This window comes from Mesocricetus auratus, unplaced genomic scaffold, assembly GCF_017639785.1.
Source record: "Mesocricetus auratus isolate SY011 unplaced genomic scaffold, BCM_Maur_2.0 Super-Scaffold_100008, whole genome shotgun sequence".
Lineage (NCBI taxonomy): Eukaryota > Metazoa > Chordata > Mammalia > Rodentia > Cricetidae > Mesocricetus > Mesocricetus auratus.
The window spans coordinates 35,810,063-35,834,357 of NW_024429192.1; the positions used below are offsets into that span (position 1 = coordinate 35,810,063).

Below are 24,295 nucleotides of genomic sequence, written 5' to 3' on the forward strand. Positions count from 1 at the left end.
GGGGCATCCATCTTCAGCCCATAGGCCACAATGTGTCTGGAACACTTCTCAGCAAAGCAGGAAATTTCAAACTGTCCATCTGCGTTGGCAGTCTGTCAGTCATTTTTCTTTGTCCTGCAGAAAGTCTCGTAGACTCTTCATGAAGCAGGAACCCTGTAAGACTGAGTTCAGTAGTCACTTTCCTGTGGGTCCTGCATGTCCAGTTTATACAACAGCAGTCAAACAGTCTAGGCAAGAGCAGTTTCTTGCCCAAATGGCTAATCTTGCCATGTTGAAAGCAAACTCCATTAACAAGTTTCTTCGATGCCCATCTTCCTCTCAGATATAATTGGTGCTGCCAGGAGCAGACATTTCTCATTGTCAAGACAAACCCTAAACCATTTTAAATGCCATGTTCTGAAGGTCTTTGAGAGGTTTGAAGACTGTACATCTCAAATATATTTTTGTATATCTAGAAACCTAACTTATGTAACTAGAAATTCTATTATAAGTAACTATCTATAGTCTGTATTCAATTATGCATTACGTTGTAAAAGATCAGTATAAGCACAATACTTAATCAAGAGGAGAAATATAAGCATCACAAAATTGACCTTGATTTTGTCTCAATAAATGAAAAACAATACCCATACCATAATTCCCCTTTTTACCATTAAAAAAGATTGGCTGTGATCATTAGCCAATTATAAACAATCCCATATACATGAAAACAAAGATTTATAAACAAGATGGGAATTGGGACGTCGCTCATTCCAAACTGCTTCCTGCTGGAAGGGGGCGCTGTTTTTACCATGGGGATCATGACAAAACTCAGAAACCTGTATAAGTCCGTATTTTCGGGGTCTGTAAGGCTGTATCATCTTAGCTGTCTCAGTCGTTGAAACACCTGGTCCACTGCTTCCGGGGGTCTTGGTTCGTGAAACCACAGAAGCCTGGAAGGAATTCTCAGCTTTTCATTTTCTGTAGAAACATAAGCAAATTCTCCTTTTCCAAGTAACATATCCTTATACTTAAATTTTGAAGTCAAGGCATTTTCAAAAGATATAAGTTGAATTAATTCAGCAGCATTTATAATCAAGTGTACTTTAGCAGCTATTCCTTCCTTAGCAATCAAAAAACTGAAAAACATAATAGCATACAGTATCCAGACTCTCTGTGTATTTTCCATCTTTACGTGGCTTATTTATTTATCTATTATTACTTTATTTCTTTCACTTTCATTTATTTTTCTCTGAGACAGGGTTTCTCTTTGGAAATCCGCCTGCCTCTGCCTCTGGAGTAAACCTACCGGCGTGCGCCACCACAACGCCGGCTTTTGTATTTATTTACCACTTTGTCGTTTCAGTTTCTCTCTCAATCTCACATATATTTTTAAACACACTGTAAACCTTTAGAGATTTTCTTCATCCAAGTCTGACTTTACTGTAAATCTTTATGTTTTTCTGGCCACGTGTCTTATCTGTAAAACCGCGGCTGTTTTAAACTGCCGTTTCAAGATGGCGGGCGTAAGCGTGACTCCAGCTTACCGCCTCAGTCCATGCTGACATCCAGCAAAAGCTGCCACTTCCAGCTGTACGTAAACCCCTTTCAATCGGTAGCAGAGTCTCTTAAAACAACCTTGCTGTTTTTTTTTTTCTTTTTATGCTGAGTCAGGAAGACTCCGGTAAACGAGCCACGTGAATCTCGGCTTGTCGATAGCAAAACAGAGCACACCTGAGAAAAATGCTGCTACCAAAATCTGTGCTTCTCTCTGTTCTTCTGTTTCTAAAATTCCTTTAAAGCTTTTGTTGTTTTGCGTGGAAATTCAATCCCGCTTCTGACAACCATTCTGTTATGAGAAGCTTTCCTTGTGAGAAACCATCCCGCCAGCCTGGTTCCAGGGCTCTCAATAAATGAAAAACAATACCCATACCATAGTAGAGGGTCATCATGTGATCCCAGGAAGAGAGGATGTGTCAGGATGCCATCCTCAGAAAGATAAGTCCTTATAGAAATACGTTTATTAGCTCTGGACATTGGCAGAAAGCATTGTAACTATTAGAGTCTCTGTGTGTCATTTGGGGTTGGCATGGCTCTGGGACCAGTCTGGTGGCAAGAATCCTCGTTACAGTCAGGTACTAACTTCATGTCCTAACTGATTCCCTGTATTTATAGCTGCTGCTGTTCGTAGTACTTTGCATTCCTTTGGCAGCTCCCCTCTGGCAATTACCATCCTTCTTAGTGTTCCTCTGAACCTTGAAGTCTTTAGAAGTCCAAAATACATAAAGCTGGACTGTTCGGACCTCCTCACTTACCCCTGGCTTCTTCCTCGTTCCTGTAAGGAGAATGTTTTTGTTGTCATCTCACCTCAGTGCTTCTTATGCCAGCACATAAACCAACTGAATTCCTCTGTGACCTTTGGTGATTTACTAAAGAATCACAAAAGATTACCTTCTTGTTTTGCAGGAAAGGCAAGAATGTGACACATATGATGATCTCTCACTTAGGCAAAAAAAAAAAAAAACAGTCATTTCAGTTTGGAGCCTGCTAGATATGTCCATTTGTAAAAGGAAAGAGTCGCCATTTATCTGGCTGTCTCCTTCCTTCCTTCTACCCACAGCCCATCTTCAGAAGTAAGTCATGGCTGAGTGTCTCTCAATGAAATAAGTGTTGTAATGGGCTGAGTAATTAGCAGCAGAATTACAGTTGGACTGTAACCTGACTCTAATCGCTGACTTCAGAATTAATTTCATATGACATAGCTCCTTAGATGTGTGCTGCCTTCAAAGTTTCCACTGGCCTCTCCTTTTTAGCCAGATCACCTTTTCTATGTTTGTGCTTGTCCTGCCAGTGTGTCAGGTGGTCCCTGAGTCTTCCTGTGGATGAAAGGGGCATCCTGACTTGAATGTATGTTCAACACAGTAAATTATAAAAAGGAAAATCTCTGTGTCTGCTTTTTGGCAGAAAGGGGGGAAACTGGAGGGGTGAGTGGGAAGGTATAAAGTAGCCAGTATAAATAAACTCTATCCCTAGGGCCTGATGTACAACTTAGAAAATGGTCCTAGGGAATGCTTCTCTGTGTTAAAAGCCATCAGCATGTGGAGCCTATGATGTAAAAAGTCATGTTAACCTTTTCCACTAAGTTCTAATCACCGAGTTAAAATAGCTTAAAAGTAAGGTAAAATGTTCCTGGGGAGATTTATTGGTGCCTGTGCTGCAGTCCGTGGAAAGAGACACTGTACACATCTGAGGTCCTCGGACTACTTCAGGATTTCACCTGCTGCCATTCCCATCAGTGGTGGCTGCCACCTGACTTTAAAGAGATGGTGGGCTACTTCATGTTCTTTAGAGCGTGACACTATGCGTTTTCTTGTATACTAAAACAATGATATAAAAACCAAGCTTACCTTTGCACACCGAGCTCAAAGGTGCTGGTCAGAGGAAGGTACTGTGCTGACATGTCGTGATCCTAGTGAAGTAAACGCACTTCTAAGGATTCTGTTGTTCCATTGCCATCCTTTACCAAGCCTAAGTTCTAAACCGTGAGGTGGCAGCGGGACTACATACAGCACAGAGTTGTACTTTGCATTCCTCCCTATACCATGCCCGCACATCCTCTCAGGAGTGTTCTTCCGAGTGGGGCCTACTGCTTTCTGCATGCCACCTAGATCCCAGGCCACACCCAGTGCTGAGCGCTGCTGCCCTCCCCACCCTCTGCTGTTTCGTACTCACACGTGTGTTTCCATGGACTTATGCATTGCTGGTTATCATGTTTATTTCCGTAAGAACACAAAAGAAACCCCAGTTTATCTGAAAAACACAGTAGACAGGTTTCTTTCTTTTTTTTTCTTCCTCTGCCCCCCCCCCCCCTGCCATTCCCCCCATTAAACACCATTAGGAATTCTGCACTGTAAGAAGTAAGCCAAGACAGCTGATGTCATATTTTGAGATTTCATTTACATTTAACAAGTTTGCTAGCCAAAAGGTTTGAATAAAGCCTACATTTATTCACACCACATCATTCCTGAGCATTCCCTAAGGTCCTTCCCAGTCAATCCTGCCCTGTCCTCACATCCCAAGTCACCTGTCACCCAAAGCTCAAGTTGCCCACTCTAGACCTGCCTACAGATCCCATCATACAAAGCATACTTCATGCCGGGCGGGGTGGTGCACGCCTTTAATCCCAGCACTTGGGAGGCAGAGGCAGGTGGAACTCTGTGAGTTCGAGGCCAGGCTGGACCGACAGCCTCCAAAACAATACAGAGAAACCCTGTCTCGAAAAACCAAAAAAAAAAAAAACCAACAACAACAAAAAAAAACAAAGCATACTTCATTTTCTCCGCTGCTTTCACCGGACAGTGCCTTCAAGTCCTGCATGTTGCTCCATCTGGTAGTAGTTCTTCCATTGTTTTTCATCGTGTGAAGATGCCCTTGTTGACATCAAACCCTCTGCTCAGGCATCTTGCACTGTATGTCTTAATGTTTTTGTTTGTTTGATTGATTTTGATTTTTAGAGACAGGGTTTCTCTGTATTGCTTTGGAGCCTGTCCTGGCACTCACTCTGTAGACCAGGCTGGCCTCGAACTTACAGAGATCCACCTGCCTCTGCATCCTGAGTGCTGGGATTAAAGGCATGTGCCGCCAACACCTGACCTGTTTTAATTTTTAAATCATCATACAATAAATTACCTTGCCTTTTGTATATTGACCTCTAGATTTCAATGAACAGAATACATACAGTTCTTCCAACTTAGATGACTCTCAGTACTTCCTTTTAGTCTACCTAACCCCAAACTCCTGCCAGCCTCTGTTCTCCGTCACTGTAGGGTTGCATCATATTTTAATTATTTGCATTCACCTGTCTTTTCCACTCTGTTGTCAGTTGCTGAATAAGAACCAAATCTTAGTTATCTTGCTACCTTGAGACACAGCAGAGTACCACGTATGTAACAGGTCCCCATTAAATGTCTAAGGGTGAAAGAACTCATATCCATATGGCCACAATGAAAACTTTCGTCATACATCATAGGAAGGAGAGTAGGGAAATACAGAGTTGAAGGAAACCAACATTAACTTTATTATTTTAAAGAAAGAATTAGGTCATTTTCCCCACATTGTGTGCTTTTAAGAAATGCTAAAAAATGCTGACTGCCAACTGCCACTTGAGAGAATATGGTGAATCATATAAAAGGTGTAATCTTTTCAATTCAACAAATGCTTAGTCTTACTAAAAATATTGCTGCTAGTTAGGTTTGATCATGAAATTTTAAATGAAAATTTGAAACATGCTTCTTTGTTGCCTGTTTCTAAGTATAATCTAGCAGTCTAAAATTCTCCCATGGAGTCTTAATGTGTTTTCCAGATATTCTTAATGTTGTAAAAGTCCCTTGCACTGTACGGAGAAACCCAATATTCATGCTGCTACTGTTGACAGGGGTTTCAGTTTCTTCTGTCTCGATCAGTGTCATCTTCTAAAATTTGTTTAACTAATGTCATTATTTCTGTAAGCAATACTTGGTTCTTACAGCTATTGTCTCCCCTTGAGTACATATAGTTTCCACTTTCTTTTTCTGTTTCTTCCTCCTGTATTTATTGGTGTTTCCTTGTCATTAATCACAGTGCTGAAGTGACTCCGTATAGCCATCTTATCCTCTTAGTTTCACCCACCAGGACATTATCTCTTACAAGCCAAGCCCTTTGCCAGCTCCGTGTCACATTTCTCTAAGCAAATAAATTTCCTCCATGTGCTTAGGATATACCCTTGAGCCCTGTAGCCTTCCCCTTTTAAAACAGAAACGGGGAAACAGCTGTTTCTTGGTTCCTATAAAGTGTGTCCTGTTTTATAGATCACACTGGACAGCTCTATTTTGAAGTCTTCAATATTAGTTGGTCTTGAAATTGTGGATTTCCTGGACTTGAATTCCCCTCACATTTGGGAAATAATGATTAATTCTACAAGCTGTTTCAGTGTACTCCACAGGCCATAAGGTCTTCCCTGGAGTTTGTTTTGGTGGCTACTGAAGAGTTCCAATGGACATATGCCACACAAACTGTAACCACTGATTCATATTATGGGGTCAGTTCTTGGGGTGTTCAGCAAATGTTGATGGGAAATACCTGCCACCAGAGTCTATACTGTTTCTTGTATAATATGCAAAGATGAAAGGAAGGCCTGCCCTAGACCACAGCCCAGGAAAGACAGCTAGAGTAGGGTGAGTACTCTAATTTATAGCTTCTTAAACTGTGGGTTGTGGCCCACTATAGTGGCATATAACTACACCCAGAGATTACAAATGAACTGTCAGTAGTACAAGGCTTTTGAATGTGCAATGATGAAAAATTAACTCAGGTTCAAACATGTAATCAATTTAAGGTATCCTCTACCTCCAGTAAATCTGAGGTGTGTCTAATGGCATATGTTGCATCTCTCAAATAAGCTGCAGCCTTGGTTCAACTTGGACACTTTGCACTGCTCATGCCTTCATGCCACAAAATAAATGCTTCCTGAAACACTTCTGCTCATATTTGACACTACTATATGTTCCAAATTAGTGTTCCTACTATAATACAAAGTTTCCTGTCTAAACGAAATATAGTGGACAGACAGGATACAAAGACTTAACAGTTTCCCAACATCTTCCTCAACATATTAGTATCAGGTTAATATATCTTTACACCAAATTGTTTCAGAATGTTTAATTCTTAACATTCCTACTTGACTTGCTAATTTTGCTTTCTTACAAAATTGTTAAGTGAATTTTGATTTGGGATTAGGACAGGATTCCAGCTTCCTAAAATGGCCCTACCCATATTTTTACAATTTTATACTATATATTTATGTGGAGCAGAGTTCTCCACCACTGATAACTATAAAAATAAAATAGCAGTTGACTCTGGAAAATGTTGAAGAGGTATGTCGTGCAGTATCAAATATTCAGACAATTTTTACTCCCTTTTAAAAAGTATTTGTCTTATTTTATGCAAATGAGTGTTTTGCACACCTGGTACCTGCAAAGAAGACATCAGATTCTCTGGAGCTGGAGTCACTGATGGTCATGAGCCACCAAGTGGGTGTTGGGAACTGAACCCAGGTGCCCTACAACAGCAACAAGTGCTCTTAACCTTGGATCCGTCTCTCTAGCCCAAAATGTGATTCTTAATATACAAATATAAACAGGCACACCCATCTAATTGGTATGCATTTTGTCTTTAATAAATGGCGAAAATTATATGTATGCCAAAAGAATTGTCTTAAAATAAAAGTGTTTCTGACTTATTATCAGTAAATGTTTCATTTGTATACCTGTATATACTAATATCCGTGCAGTCACATAATATTTCTCAGGAAACCTGGTGGCTTAGACTTAGAATATCAGAATCTCAGGGGACTGAGGCAAGGGCATAACAGACCCTTTCCTGGGCCATGGAATAAGTTCAGAGACAGCCTGGACATTTAGTAAGACCATGCTCACAATTAAAGTGAAAACTGGTCTGGGAAGGTAGTTCATTGGTAGAGGATGCCTAGTGTGTTCAAGTTAAAAAAGAAAATTGGAAAGAGATCTGATCCCATTTGAAGTAAATGTACGACTTTTTATTGAGCCTGCTCACAGGTGTTCTTGACCATATATAGCTCCAGGCCTCAGGTTAGACTCCACCCCCCATAGATAAAGTTGCCTGCTTTGAAATGAGGAAATTTTTCAAGTAGAATTGCAATGAAAATACATGATAATTTGACCTTAATATAGTTTAAATAGCTATACATCAAAATAATTTAAAAATAAAAAGTAATCAAATTTAAAATAACTCTAACATTAAAAGACTTCAACAAATTGATACTGAAAACATTGAAATCCTGACAAATGAACAAAGGCTAAGAAATTCTACTTATGTAAAAATGCACATCACTATTAAAACAAGAAAATACTGAGCCTCTCTTGTAATCACATTAAAATGTTTGTCATTTTTACTGACTGATAGTATAAAGAATATAATGCCCACTGTTTTCTGGGTTATGATAACACAGATAATGCTTTGCAATGTTAATTGCTTGTAAATTGACTCAAATCTTCTAGGAAATAGAAATTAAGACTTTTTTTTTAAAAATCATGTATTGTACAATGTGGTTTCTCTTCTAAAAATCTTTTTTATATATTTTTTCTTTTAATTTTAAATAGCTTGTTTTACATGTCATTCCCAGTTCCCTCTCCCTCCCCTCCTCCGGCACCCATCCACCATCCCCCCCCCCCCAGCCTCCCACCATATCGCCATTTCCTTCCACATAGGGGATATCTAGAGTCTATCATTTCACTCAGGGTAGGGTCCAAGCACTCCCCTAAGAGTCCAGGCTGAGAGAGCATCCCTCTTTGTGTTATGGACACACGATGTCTGTATTCCAGGGATAAACACTGGTCCACTGCTCAGGGCCCCCAGCCTTCTCACTGACTCTCACATTCATGGGGTCTGGATCAGTCCCATGCTGGCCTCCCAGCTGTCGGTCTGAGGTCCAAGAGCTCTCCCCTGTTCAGATCAGCTGTCTCTGCTGGTTTTGCCAGCCCATTCTTTGCCAATTTGCTCATCGCTCCTCTCTCTCTCTGTCACTGTGTTCCTTGGGTTCAGTTCAGTGTTTAACTGTGGGTGTTTGCCTCTGTTTCCATCAGTCACTGGATGAAGGCTCCCGGATGGTTATAGACATCAAGTTCACTATCAGGAATGGGCATTCGAGGTGGTCTCTCCACTATTGCTTAGCTTGCCAATTGGTGTCATCCCTTTAGATCACTAGAGGTCACACTGGTGCCTGATCTGTCTTCTAACCTATGATTCCCTCTTCCCCCTATTCTACCCCCACCCACTCAACCTTCCTGTTCCCCCATGACCTACTCTCTCTTCCTCCTCTCCCCCTCTCTTCTTCCCAGCTCCCACTCCCCCCCCACCCCTTGCCATGTTCCCCATCTGTTCAGAGGATCTTGCCTCATTCCTCTTCACTTGGGTACCATGCATATCTTTTAGGTTCTTTCCTGTTTCCCAGACTCTCTGTCAGTGGAAGTGCAGACTGGCACTATCCTGATCCATGTCTAAATCCATATATGAGTGAGTACATACCATGTTTGTCTTTTTGTGACTGGGTTACCTCACTCAGGATGGTTTCTTCCAGTGCTATCCATTTACCTGCAAATTTCAAGATTCCATTGTTTTTTTCTGCTGAGTAATACTCCATTGTGTAAATGTACCACAATGTAGTGGCACACTGTCATGAGCAGCAACAGACATGATTGTCACTTTCCACCATGTCAGAATTTATTGGCTAACAATAAATTCACAGTGTATCAGTTTTGTCAGCCACAATTTGCTGGGTAGTCCCGATTTACCTCAGTAGTTGGCCTTGGAAAATGCAGGTTCCTTATTTTGATGATAACTACTAATTTTTAACTAATTTTAACTCTTAGGTCACAAGTTCCTCTCCCACCCCCGGATGCGCGCGCAGGCGCGCGCGCGTGTGTGTGTGTGTGTGTGTGTGTGTGTGTGTGTGTGTGTGTGTGTGTGTTACAGAATCACTACATGAGGCCACAGCAGAGTTCAAAGAGTTTCCCAAAGGCCTTCTGGAAGGCAGCGGAAAACTAATAGAGATGTAAGAGTATCTCCATGGGATTACATAGCAAACGTTTATCAGTCTGCAGAGTCAAGCCATGTGGTCAGAGTTGAGCTGATTTTCAGAGTCAAGTTAAGCTGCTCAGACAAAATGCAAAAGCCATAGAGGCCGTAGAGAAAAGTGCAGAATGACTACCAACGGTCAAATGAGTAGACACAGACGATTTGAGTAAATCACTTCAGCAGCAGCCCGTCCCAATGAGTCTGAAGCTCATTGACAGTCTAGGGATTTCACCTGTCTGTGTCCTGCCTGGGTTTTTCACTCGACATAGAGGTAAACATGGCTTGTAAAATAGATTATCTCAGGGCAGTGTACAGCTTTAAAAAGAGACACCATGTAACACAGTATGAAGTAACTTAGACTCAGGCGTAGTCCGAGAATGTGGGAGACTGAAGTAGGAGGATCATGAGTTTGAGACCATCCTGACAACATAAGAGGACCCTTTCTACAAAACAAAACAGTGGTATAGGAAAATGTTTATATATAATATTAAAGGGCAAAGTGTTTATATATAGTAAATAATTCTAGGTACATAAAATTGAATATGTATGTATCAATACACACATACATATACACAGAGCAAGGACAAAATGAAGAAACAAATTCATCAATTATAAATATAATTTATAATTTTGTTTTATAATCAAACCTTCTTTTTATAGTTGGACCAAATTTTTGTTTCTTTTAAATTGTCTATATCTCTGTAATATCTGTAATTAAATACATTATGTTCTTTAAATGTATTTACTTTCATTGATGTTTTGCCTGCATGCATGTCTGTGTGAAGGTATCAGAAATCCTGGAACTAGAGTTCCAGACAGCTGCCATGTGGGTGCTGGGAATTGAACTCAAGATCCTCTGGAAGAGCAGCCAGTGCTTTTAACTACTGAGCCATTTCTCCAGCATCACATTATGTTCTTGTATTAGGAAAAGAGGTAAACAATCTTTTTAAAAAATTTGCCAAGTGGTGTTTTCTATTTACAAGTTCTTTATAATTAATTTTTAAATAAAAAAAACCTACATCTAACTTGATTGTCAACAGAGCTTGATTTTAAACCATCTTATCTATTCCATTAGGCCATTCCATGTTGCATTATCCCACGTCATCAACAGACCAAGGAACTGAGGGTCTGAAATATCCTAATTATAAAACCCTCTTAGCATGGTCTTGACAGAGAGTTGGTAGCTTGGTGTCCTGAAGCCAGCTTAGCGGTAGGAAACTCTAGGGACAAAGCAGTGAAGGACATTGTTCTGAGCCCTAAGACTTTCCTATGGGGAGCATGAGTATTTATGGATTTGCAAGATACATCCAGGGTATGCAGGAAGTAATCAGGATGTTACTGGCCTCTCTGTGGGGGCCAAAGGCGCTCCTAACACTGTAGCCTATCTCTTCCCTGAGAGCGCCGGGTTACAAGGCTTACTGTAGACTCGGGTGTCTTTCTTTTAAAATTTCTGCCTAGGAAAAAATACTAATTTGCACACCCACATAAAGAGCCACAGTCACCTCAAAGCTTCAACATTCTATCACACTCTGGAAATTTTGACATGTCCAGGGTGTATGCCATTCCAAGAGAACTTACCATAAACCAAAAGAGAGTCATAATGCACAACAGTATGACTTCATCAGTCTACAAATGAGAAAACTATAGCATAAAGTAAGTGATTTGCCCAAAATCATAAAAGTTGGGACTAAAGCCCTTAGCCTTCCTAGGGTTCTCCCATCACTATATTCTGACACCTCTTAAAACAGTCACCCAGAGCACTGTTCTGGGAACTATTAGAAGGTGTCCTGCAGAGGCCAGGGAGATAGCTTAGTGTAAGTGCGCACAACGCAAGCGTGAGGGCCTGGGCTAGATCCCCCACACCCATGTTAAAAACCGGATGTGGTGACGTAATGGGAATGGTGGCGTCTGTCTGTAATCTCAGTGCTGGGTGGTGTGGAAGGAGACAGGAGTTCACGGGTTTCCTAACATAGCCTACTCAGTGATCCCAGGTTCAACAGGAGACCCTGTCTCAAAAGAACAGACAGATAAACAACACTCGAAGTTAATCTATCCCTTTCTCATACACACACACAGGAAAATTGTATGCACACAATGAATTAATTCATTCAGGAGGCATTCTTCGGGGATATTTATTAAGGATCAAATAACGGATGTTCTCATCACCACTCCTTCATTTATGCAGTAGTAGCCCATATTAACATGAAAATGAATCCCTGAGGGACACAGATACTAACATAGACAGGTGATGACATAAAGCAGCACTAGCCAATGTCTTCTGTGTCAATAAAACAGACTACAGGAAGGGTACTGACAGAGTCTGAGCTCATTGCTTCAGGACTTTAGGAAAGAAAAGAGCTGCCTGCTACATATAGCAACTTCTCCCTCGGTTAGATGTGTGCTTGTTAAAAATAATGTACATACATAGTTACACTAAGCTGTGCTCAAATCCCATAGACACTCATACCACCAGAAAGGAGCTGAATTTACTTTCTACATTAATGGGGCAATTTAGCATAATGCGTAGTGCATTGAACCCATACTTCCTGGGTCTAAAACCTGGCACTTTGTCATCAACCTTGTCTCAGTTTCCACCTCTGTAAAATGGGCAGTGATCACAGTGGACTCACATGAAGGTTGAATTAACTTTCTTACAGCATTTAGAAGTGTCTTGTGTAAAAATAAGGATTATATAAGCATTATCCTTGTTACCGCAATCTAGTCTAGGAAGGGAGACTTTATACAGTGCTCCTAGATGCACCAAATATACTCATCCTGTAACCTCTGCTGAAGTACTGAGTGACGGAAGGCTACCACTGTCATTCCCGGCCTGTCCACCTAGTTCACAGTTGGGCCGTTGGAACTAAATATACATGTATTTCTGGATAAAGTAGACTAAAACAGACCATGAACATACGGCACTGAAGCTGGAGTCATGTCATTTGAGCCAACTTATCTTTTTCTCTTTAAGCAGAAAACAAAGTAGGTTGGGGGGTGACACTACCTGAAAAACTGTTCCCTGGTTACTGTATGACCTACTCCTAATGTTGGTCACAAAGGTAGCAGTAGTCCTGAGGCCCTAAGTTTGAGGCAAAGAAGGCTCTTCCCCCGCCACTGAGGCCAGATGGAAGCACAAGAATCCACAGGCAAAGTGAGGGAGGACCCTGTGGCCCTGGCATGGGCTAGTGGGTCACAAGGAGCTTTTTCAGTGTGCATTTCACATAAAGAAAGACTCTGAGGGAGCTAGAGGGATGGCTCAGTGGCTGAGAGCACTTGCTGCTCTTGCAGAAGACCCAAGCTCACATCCCAACACCCACATCAACTTTTGGCTCACAGATAGGACATTCAGTTCCAGGAGAGTCAACTGCCTCTTCTGAGCTCCACAGGGATCACCCGCACACATGTGGCCCACATGCAGATAAACAAGCACACATGTACATAGAAAATATAGACATTTGTTTATGTATTTATTTATGTATTTATGTATTTGAGAAAGGGATAAATTAATACATACATGCATGCATGCATACATACATACATACATACATACATACATACATACATAAAAACAAAGTAGCCCTGACTGTCCTGGGACTCTATGTAGACCAGGCTGGCCTTGAATTCACAGAGGGCCTATCTGCCTCTGCCTCCCAAGTACTAGGATCAAAGGCTTGTGCTACTATGCCAGAGTCCATCTTTGATTATTTTTTTAAAGAAATACATACAGCATTACTAAAATAGAAAAGTCAGCCTTTTTAGATAACAACCAAGATTTAACTCAGCTGACTTAAAAGTGGCAAGAGAAACATTACCATTTAAGCAGCTCAGACTTTCTTCAGCCAAGTTCTCTCCCGAGTTCTTGTTGTGAATGTTCTACCTCTCTCAGAATGCTGGGGCCCAGAAAACAATTTCGTCTTATGTGTTGCCATCCTGCTGCAAACTTTTGGCTTTAAAGTTTTCTGTGGGAAGTGCAACATATTTTGTAAGCACAGCTCTAAATCTGTTGCTAGGGACATCCCAGACTGAAGTAGAGCCATTGTTGGAATGTGGATGAAACTGGCTGTTGCCATTAGAAATGACAAAATAAGTCAGGGGAAAGACTTGCCCCCACTCCCCATTAGGAATTGCCCCAAGTTCAAAAGACCAAAGAATGTTTTGTAACAGAGTACCATTTCAGGCCTTTGTCCTAAATATTTCTTCTGTCAGATCTTTGGAAGAAAAAGGAGCTTAAGACATAGAGAAGGTTAGATCTAGCCCAGTTCCTTGCTGTATATTAGAGAATATCAAGACAAAAGAGAAAATGTAAGAGCCATGGGGGTGGGGCATAGATGACATAAGGTATTCCAACATAAAGCCTGATAAATCAGTGTAAGCCTTCAGAAGACTTTGGAAGCTCCAGCATCCTAGAGCAGCATGGCCAGATTTGCCAAGACTGGACACCAGCCTGCTGTCTTGAACAGCCCTGTCCCAGTGGCCGGATACCATATGCTGGCATATTAGACTGGGGCTTGAGTTTGTGGAGCCTCCTCCCCTGGGTCTCCATTTCCCCCATGTCTTTCTCCTTCTTCATTGAAAGTTGGAGCTGCTTGCTATATGGCAGCCCCAGGAAAGTCTTAATTCTGCTTTCAGGAAGTCTTTTCCAGCTTAAGGAACGAGATAAGATGCTGGTAGGAAATAGGAGATACTAAAGTTAAAAGACACTGTGTTTCCTGAATAATCTGAGTGAGATGCACTTACAGATGAAAAGATGCTTTGTTGAGGTGGCCTAAGTGACGCAAAGCCTACTGTTTAGTTACACTGTCTGTATTAACTGTCCTATGGATGTACAGAGGCAGGTGAAGCACAATGTCTCAGTGAACGTACATGCCTCTTCTTCCGTAGCATAACTCCACACTGCCTTGTCCCCCTCTCCCCTCACTGGGTCCTGCATGGACCAACTGTGGGAACGTGTGCTTGCTTAGTGATGCTGGTGGGAGTCTCTTAATGAGCTGGGAACATGGTCCTTGAAGAGAGTTGTGAGCCCTGGTTCTCCTGGCCAAGTAAAACAATCTGGCTCCAAGGGATGAGTAATTGTAGGGAAACTCTTTAGAGCGTTTAAGGCTGTATATGCAGCATTGCCTTTCAGTTCATGTGATGTTGCTTTCCCAGAGAACAGCCAAACACTTAGAAATACAGAAGAACGGATACCGCTCCCCAGAGCATAATTATAAGGGAGCAGTTGAACAGGAAGCCATTAAAAGTTTCTGAACTGTCATGTGCCACTATACCTAGGGTGTATGCAATTTTTAAAAAATTTCAGAATCAATACTAAAAATTGACAAGTTCAAAATGAAATGAGGAGCTTTTCATATGTATGTAAGTGATTAAGTGATAAGTGTTCATGAACACAAACACAAGTTTGTCACCACTCAGGAGACTAAGGCAGGGGACTTTCAGTAGTTATGAGCAATTGTTGCTCTTGCAGAGGACCTGAGTTCTGTTCCCAGCACTCACATGGCAGCTCAAACTCATCTATAACTCCAGTTCCAGGGGACCTGATGCCCTCCTGTGACCTTCAGGGTGCCAGGCATGCACATCGTGCACATTCTTACATGCATGCCAAAATTCAAGCACAATAAATGAATAAATAAATAAAATAGAGTAAGAAAGATCCTAAGGCAGGGAGATTAAGAGTTTAAGGCCAGCCTGGGATGTATAGCAAGACCCTGACTCAAATAAACAAACAAAAATCAAAACAGGTTTATCTGTAATCATACATAGGTACCCCTATCAAACAATTAGAAACTATGCTTTACCAAAAAAAATGTTGAAATGTCTTTTTATTTTAACTTACATGTAGTAAGTCAGTGTTTGGCAAACTAAGGTCCATGGCCAAATCCAGTAAAAATGTTACTGTAAAGTTTATTAGGACCCAACTACTTGTATTCACTCTGCTTTGCCTAAAACCCCTTATGCACAATAGCAGATTTGAGCAACACCAATAGTGGCCATAAGTGTTAACTTGCACAGCTGCTCTGCAGCCAATCACCTACTCTGGATGGTCACTTACCTGAAGTTTGCAGATTCCTGTGCAAGACAATACAGAAACTAAGTTGTTTTATATTTATATATAATATATAATATAAATATATATTTATATACAATAAATATATATGGCATTTATCAGAGTAGTTACTGGATGTGGTCCAACTAGTTCAACAATGACTGTCTACCAACAGAAAGTCCAAGAATCCAGTTTGGCCCATGAGCCTGGGTGTCTCAGTATATGCCAGAATACCAAAGGTTCTAATGCCAGTGAAAAAGTGAAGTTGCCAACGAGAACAAGCAGGCAAAGAGCAAAAGTGTGGGAACACCAGACCTTGAGCAGAGACCCACTTCCCCTTCTGCCTGGGAGTAGGCAGCTGTAAGACAATGTTTACTAAAAACTTGTTTACTAAAAACAATACAATGCCCGGGGGCAATAAGTTCCTGGAAAAGGCCTGCCCACAGAAACCACCCTGACCTCGACCTTGTCCAAAGACTAACCGCCTCTTCTGCCACGCCCAGATCAGTCGTTGGTGTCAGGGCAGAACTAGCAGGGGAGAGGAGAGAGCAGAAGCTTCTCTGGTGGGAGCCTTTCTTAGGAAGTTTTCTTGAACCTTTTTGGAGCCTGTTTAAAGTTTTCTTTACATCGTTGAACAAGTCTCTGTGTTGTCAATCCCCGACACCCTCCGCACGTTCTCGGACACAGGCCGCGCAGCAGACGCGACACAAAAGCTTACTTCTTCCATGTCCTTTAAATAGGCTGCCACCAGAAGGTATGGCCCAGATTAAAGGTGGATTTTCCCTCCTCAAAAGATGTGGATTCAAAATGGATCTTCCACTTCAAATAATTTAATTAAGAAAAATCCCTCTGCTTGGAATTTAGTTAATTCCAGGTGTAGTCAAATTGACAGCCAAGAATAGCCATCATAGTAAGAATGGGTTGTGAGCTAAATAGCATTCTTTCACAAACTCTTAAAGAACAGTTGACTGTATGATCCCATTGTCAGCATCCAAGGCCTTGATGCTGGGAAATTGGACTTTAGATACTTAAATAGAGATTAAGGCAAAAGCTGAGGCTGAGGGAACACTGAGCAACCTTCTGTTTGTAATTGATACTGTTGCTATGGGTCGGAAAAGGACATTGTCCTTGCCTCCTCTTTTAGAAAAATTCAACCAATCCCAGCTGGCTGTGTGGTTTTGACATAGTCCTCAGGGAGCTGAAGAAATGCAACCCTGTCTTGGTGCCTCTGCTTCACAGGCTGAATGACCCACTGGGACTGAGTGGGACAGGCCTGGCGTCACCTCACATCCCGGCAGCCCTGAAGGACTGGCTGGCTTGGACCGCTCTGCTTCTCTTTCACTGTTCTCTTAATGGAAATCACAGAGCTCCATCCTCACTTCAGAGAAGCAGTTTCCTCTTTTGGAACCAGAAACTGTCAGGCTAAGGAAACAGCTAATGTGTTCAAGCCACAGTGACGAGATGATCTCATTTTATGTTAAAGGTTTCAAAAGATGAAATAATTTCTGGAACAAGACGTAACTGAGATTCAGAGTATTTGATTAACAAGATATTTTAAATATTTCTCATGGGCATAGAATCTCTTAACTATAGTACCTATAGTATTTTCAACTACATTAGCCAAATATAGATTATATTTTGCAGCTAGCAAATTCTAGGGAATGGAGAAATACAAAACTCTTCCTCCCTCTCTTTATATGTAGGTCATTCTTTTTGCTTAAAGTTACTGTTAAAGCCAGTCATATATGAAAGTATTTGTATAAGATATTTAACGTTTTTAGAGCCAGGCATGGTGGCGCACACCTTTAATCCCAGCACTTGGAAGACAGAGGCAGGTCGATCTCTGTGAGTTCAAGGCCAGCCTAGTCTACAAAGCAGGTTCCAGAATAGCCAGGGTTGTTAAACAGAGAAATCCTAAAAAAAGAAATTTGACATTTTCATAAGGTAACGGTGCTGGAGAAATGGCTCAGCTGCCATTTACTACTCTTGCAAATGTTTAGTTCCCAGCACCCACTTGGCAGCTCATACCATTCATCACTCCAGTTACAGGATATCTGCCCTTTTCTGTCCTTGTTGGATACCAGACATGCCGACAACAAAAATAAAACCTCATAAATACCCTTCTTCCTCTGCCTCCTGAATGCTGGGATTGAATGCACGAATACCCTAACCCCCACCCCTTGTTGGACCATTTCTTAATCACACCGTAGGGACATTTCAGACCCAAACTGCAACACATTAAAAAATGTTCCCTGCTGTTAGGTGATCTTTAGTTTTTCAAATTATAAACAAGACTGGTATCTTAATGCTTAAACAGTCTCCAACTTAGAAAATCTCCATTAAAGTCGCCTTCTCGAAAAAGGATTATGAAGTCGAGAGATTAAAATCTAAGCCAGTATTGCCAAGGTTGCACTGTATGGGAAAGGCGCTCTTTAACTGTTGAAATTCGTGTCTCCTTTCAGTACCATCCGGTGGTGAGGAAGGAGGAGACACAGAAATGATGCAGCAGGACACAGCTCCAGTTCCTGAGCCATCGAAGGAAACCAAACAGGTGACAGTCACTGTGAGCCTCGCAGCTATTGGCTCTGAAGTCCATCTATAGCCCAGTGGTGGTCACCTGTGGCTTGTGGCTATTGCTGGCTGATGGCTGTGAATAGTCATGCACCTCAGGACAGAATGGGATGAGCTGTGTGGCCTCTCACATGTCTGACTTAAGTCGAAGGAGGCCCTGTGAGGATCTGTACCGCGGTAGACGTTCACCTGTCTCATCCTGATCCCAACTCGCCACAGCTCCCATGTGTAATCGCTTGCAATCACTTGACCCCCCACCCCTCCCTCCCAGAGCTGTTGAGGACCCTAAAGGGGATGTGACTTCTACTCCGCTCCATGGCTCCAGCTGCTTTCCCGTCACATGGACTCTCCATGCCTCTCTTCATAGCTGGGTCAGCTTTCCTGGCTAGCATCAGTGGGGACAATGCTAGGTATCACTCGGGGAGTTGCCAGTGATAGGCCAATACAGGGAACTTTCCTGAAACCACATACTCAGATCTGTTCCTTTGTGTTTTCCAGTTAATTTTCTTTTTGTAAATTCTTAGCGTCTTTTCTTGATCCACTATTATCGTAAATTCCACAGTGATGCTCCACAGGGTGTAGTTCTTTTATTCATTGTACCATATTTCTGATGAGCTTTCCATAGTAGTAAATGTTCTAAAAGGTTCCCTTTAGTCCTACAAGGGCATTCTTACATTATTTTTCTTTTGCACATCCTTTCCTTACTTTCTGATACCACATCTTTTGCAGTAATGTCTTTTTGTTGTTTGTTGGCCCTCATGTCAGGGAGTTTATTTAAATGTCTAGTTAGCCTTAGCTCTGTTTGTATTGAAGAACAATCCTCTAAAAAACTTCATTTGAAGATTTAGCACATGAAGTGAGATTGTTTTTCTTTGATTAGTGTAACTATTGGGAAATGATAACACAAACTAGAATTTTAAAATTTCATTTTGATTTTTAACTCATGTCATGTTTGAATTAATCATCTTTTAAACCTAATAATCTACAATCAGCACATTAAACCTTCTTGTAGAGAATAGCTCTATATACTAAATAAGAAAACACAGTAGGTGTCTATGTCTGCTTCCCCACAACCTTCATAATAGCTAACAAAACTAATGCCAGGATTTTACTTATTTATTTATTCATTATTTTTTGGTGATGGTGGTGGTTTGGTCATCTTTTTGTTGTTTCGAGATAAAGTGTCTTTGTGTGTCTCTCTGTCTCCCTTCCTATCTGCCCCCTCTCTCTCCTCCCCCCTCTCTCCCTCCCTCCATCACTCACTCACTCCCTCCATCACTCCCTCCATCACTCCCTCTCTCCCTCCATGGGTGATCTGGAACTTATATGAGGCTTCAAACCCAGACAAATCTCCCTCAGTGCCTGTGGCTTCTCCCAGCACTCCTCACTCTGCCCCCTACCCTAAACCTCTCCTCCCAGGGGCTGGGCTTCACCTCCCTTCCTCCAGCTGCATCCCTTAGCTACACTGGCCTCTTGGTGTCTTGTCCCATGCTGCCTCTCTTGCTCTCCCTCCCCTCTCTCCTCTCGTGGTCCAATTTAGTCTGCTGGCCATGACCAGCCTGGACTCTTGCCTTTGCCTGCTTTCTCCCTTATCTCTACAGGTAAAAATCTCTGTGCTTTAGGAGTAGTCATGTCCCCCTCTTTTTATTTCATTTTTCAGTCACTAACCTCATGGCAGTCTTCCTGCCTCAGCCTCCCAAGTGTTGGGATTTTAGGCCTGGGTCCAATATCTGCTTTAGGAACTCTACTAATGACACCCAGACCCTTGCCTCAGAAGGAAGTACTCAGTGCTTCCTTGTTCTGTAATTGGATGCTTATGGCCATCTGGCATCTCCTGTGACATATTAGTGGCCTTGACCCAATTTCTTGTTGGCATGTACCAACATTAAATGGACGTGAATCTAAGTCCACAAGCCAGCTTAACTTTCTGAGTAAGAAAGACAGTATCTTTATTTTCTCAGGCTGTAAGGCAATTGGTCTTCACAGGTTTTTTGTTTAAACTGTAAAGAAGCTAAAGATCAAAGATCCCCATGGTATTTTAATCTACTCTACTGCCTGGACCAATGTCTAAACACTGATGATGTCTTAAAGTTACAGACCATTGCATCCCTGTCTGATTTGAGGCCATGGCATTCCTAATCTGCAGGTTTTCTTGTTGTTGTTTGAGACAGGATGTGGTCTCAAGCAACAACAAGACCCAAACTGGTCTCAAACTCACAGAAATCCACCTACCTCTGCTTCTCCTGCTGGGATTAAAGGTGTGTGTCACCATGCCTGGCTTTACTCTGCTCCTTTTCTAAAAAGACCCATCTATGATAATTTTAAATAGAGCCATAGAGGCATGGTCGCTGCTGGTGACTGGCTGGCTGAACAGCTCTCCTGTCCATGGAATGGATGCAACTTTCTTCTTCCATTCCACGTCTTACTTGGCAACCTGTTTGAGCTGTTGCAGAAAGGTCCAGCACAGGAAACATTTTATTTTGCTGCTTATGATGAATAGATGTGGAACCTGCACATTCCATTTTATAAATCAAGGTTTTAGTCCAAATTTCCTGCATTTTCTACCTTCTAGAACAAAACTCGGCTTAAAAACAGCATGAAGCTATATAGGGTCCTTGGGGTTTGAGGCCACTGGCAAAGCAATCACTCTTGGTGCTACAGTGCAGGGCCTGTTTTCAGACAGTTAACAGGAGCATTTATTCTGTGGTCATTTTTTAATGACTACATGAGTACAGCTGTTTGGCACAGCTGGTTTTGTAAAAACGTAAGTAAACACACCCTACTTTGAATCTTCTTTGCCTGTTGAAAAGGGGGAAGGAGCGGGTACTACAAACAACGCCAGGCTCCTGCACAGGCAGCTCCTGGAAAACCAGCCACTCTCATCACTGACTGCCTTGCCACACGTCAAGCCCATGCATTCCTGCCTGCAGTTTACAGACCAGCCCCTGGCTCCCATCACTAATCATCTGCTTATATCAAGCACACATATACACTCACTCACTCACACATTTTGATCTCTGTTCAAAGAGGTTTCCAGTCTTACGTCATCTGTTCTTTCTGACTTTCTCAAATTCCATCTAACAGCTCCGGTGGGTTTCCCAGCATCTCTGTGGAATGTTACCAAGGTACTCTGAGGAGTTTGTGCCCGGCAGAAAGTGCTTTGGGATTCATAACAGTCATTGACACTTTATCCCACAAAGATGAACGTTTTCTCATTTATATTTCCTTACAGCCTTTAGAGTGTTTCTTGACACAACCGAAGGAAACAAAGGAGGAAACCCAGAAGACCAAGAAGTGGAAAAAGGTACCAGCAGCAGTTTGTCTCGGTGGCATGGACACATGAGGCTTCCATGACATTCTTATGTATTATATATATGTAAGGTTATTCTGGTCCCCAACAAAGAGACTCAGAAACTGTCAGTGAGATCTGTTAGCTTTCCTAAGGTTTCTCGGGATAAGTTTTCCTTGGGGAGCTGAAACTAAACTTTTCTGACACCCATTTCACTCTTGTGAAACACCAACAGCTTTCTTGCCCACTAGGTTCTCACTGTAGCATCAGACACAGATTCTAATCTAGGAGCCCGAAGCTTGTCTTGCACTTAACTCCTCTGCCTTTATGCAAGAAAATCCACTGCCCTTTTTCTATCTACTCCAGCTTCAAGCCTTATACACTAAAGTAATAACCAAAAGAAAACAAGTAGAGGAAGGCACTGTCGAGTTTTTCTGCCTCTAATTTGGGCCATAATTTAAGGCAAATGTTCCCCTTCCTCTTCGGTAATGTCTCTCTGCAGAGAGCCGGCACTGTTACTCCTATGCAGACTTTCTCAGAGCAGCCCTAGCTTTCCCCTTCTGCCACAGTCGTGAGAACAGCAGTGCCGTTCTCTCCCAGCCAGCAGGGTCTGCTGCTGAAGTCAGGGGGAGTGATTGAGATGAGCTAGCTATTGAACAGGAAGCAGGAGTGTGTGTACGTGTTTCCTTTCCTCACGGATGGCCAAGTAGAAAGGTGGGATGTGCCAAATTGGCAGAAGTTTGGCAAGTCCTTAAAGAAATGCCTCAAGTGCACTTTGATAATTCCGTCGCACACAGGGCCTTGAGGAGCATTGGTCCCAGAAGTTCAAGGTCAGAGCTCTCACTAGTTTAGCTCTGCTGAGGTCATGCTCACATATGCCCATGGTGACGATGTTAGTTTGATACCTTTGATAACTGCCTTGAGTTGGGAGTCAGGGAGTTGAGAGGAATTGCTCTTTCTGGGTCTTTGGAGAATCATTACAAGAAAATAAGGGATGTTTATGACAAAAATGGACAATTGTGCTTCCATGTTTTGCATACATTTGACAGAAGTTCTACACAAATAAGTCCACATCAAAAGAGATGAGAGAAAGTGTCTCCGGTGACATCTGTTCTGTTGTGTTTGCATGGGGCCTTGGGATTGCCTCCTCAGCCAGGGCAATCAGCATCAAGTCCACTTTCCAGTGAGTGCCTGTGCTTGGCGTGGTCTGCACAAATTCAATCTGAGGCTCACCACCAGATGGTCAGCTTGTACAAGAAGTGCTCAAATGCCTCTCTTTCAAGAGGACAGATCATTTAGGAGTAAAAGAGAAGTTTCCATAGCAACAAGACTTCTAGACTTTTAACAGAAGAATACCCTACCAATGAGCTGAATGCAAAATTTTCACTTCTAAAAGATACAGACCAGACATTACAAAGAGCCCTTTGAGATCATTTCTTCATTTTTCAAACACTTGTTATGTCTAAGAAGTATGCAAGAAGGTTTCCCACTCAGCATTCACCGAAAGCTACATGCCATTTAAACGCCAGAGAAATGAACCTACGCCACATGCCGTTCTAAAATCCAGTGTTCTATTTTTTTTTCTCTTGTTTTAGAAGAAAATTTCTGAGATTCTTGCAAAATCAGAGCCCAAACCAGGGACTCCCGGGGATCTTCAGCAGCTTATCAAGAACCATTACAGTGGCAGTCGTTCTGTGATTGAGTTGGAAGAGCTGAACCTACCAGGTATAGCTGGGCTTCAGTTGTCCTAAGGACAGGGGACAGACCGTGTCATTTCTTCTGTTCTGTTTTATAGGTATCTTTACATTTTCGTTGCTTTTAATCTTCTTCCTTCCATCTAATACTTTTTTTGGATACTAAAAAAAAGTATTTGCTGAATTGAATGCTAAGACTTGTATATGTATTTTATTTTCTCCTGGAAAGATTAATTGTTCAGTACAAAAATTTAGCAGACTCTTCAAGGAGTAAATGTCTCTGCTGAAGATAGTTATTAAACTCACATAAGGACACATCACACACTTAAAAGTCTTGGTGTGAAACTTTGTTTACCCTTCCTTTGTAAATAAGAACTTTTGACTTACAAAGCCTGTTCAGCTAGGTCCTGAGTCCCAGAACTCAGGAGCCTCAGGCTAAAGGATCACGGCAAGTGTGAGTCCAGCTATACAATAAACACCTATCTCCAAAAAATTGACAGATTTTTTAATAAGCATTTTAGTTGTTGTGGTCATGGTTTCAGTTTTAGAGTAGTATTCGGGTTGTACCCAAGATACTTCCAAACCAACTAGCCAAATGTGGTAATAGAATTCTGCATTTCACAGAAGCCACTATAATTTGAGGCTCAATACTTTATTTAGAATTTAGGAGATACTGCAAAAATGCAGTCACTCCTCTGAGCTTTTAGATTATGGTGCATCTGTAAGGCTCCCGGGCAAGGCTAGGAGAAAACAGATGTTATCCTGAAAGCAAACCAAGAGGAGCCTTGGCACCACTGCTCCTGATAAGCTATTTCTAGACTACTGAAAGCAGCTAGTGCTACTTTGGGAAGAAAGTAGCTCACTTCCCATTACAGCTCTATGCTTTCTAGAAGCTTGAGAAGCTGAAGAACAGCCTGTTCCCTGCATAGTTATAATTCCTCTGAGCTATTTTTTCAAGTGCTCTTTGGGATTAGCAACAGGAGTGCCCCTGTCTGCTCTTTTCCAAGACAGTTGCCCTTGAGGGAACTGGAGGCATGCACTTAGATTTGAACAGGATCTGGAATCTGAAGT

General features: G+C 41.9%; 1 protein-coding gene across 3 annotated transcripts in view; it reads left to right on the forward strand.

The window, feature by feature from the left end:
- Window positions 1–24,295, forward strand: part of Cmss1 (cms1 ribosomal small subunit homolog) — a 296,653-nt gene that overhangs the window by 259,429 nt on the left and 12,929 nt on the right. For all 3 annotated transcript variants that reach the window (XM_040750629.1, XM_040750631.1, XM_040750630.1), the window contains exons 2-4: window positions 18,133–18,221; window positions 21,474–21,545; window positions 23,126–23,255. In XM_040750629.1, coding sequence (XP_040606563.1) covers window positions 18,133–18,221; window positions 21,474–21,545; window positions 23,126–23,255 — 291 coding nt within the window. The remainder of the gene's footprint in view (window positions 1–18,132; window positions 18,222–21,473; window positions 21,546–23,125; window positions 23,256–24,295) is intronic.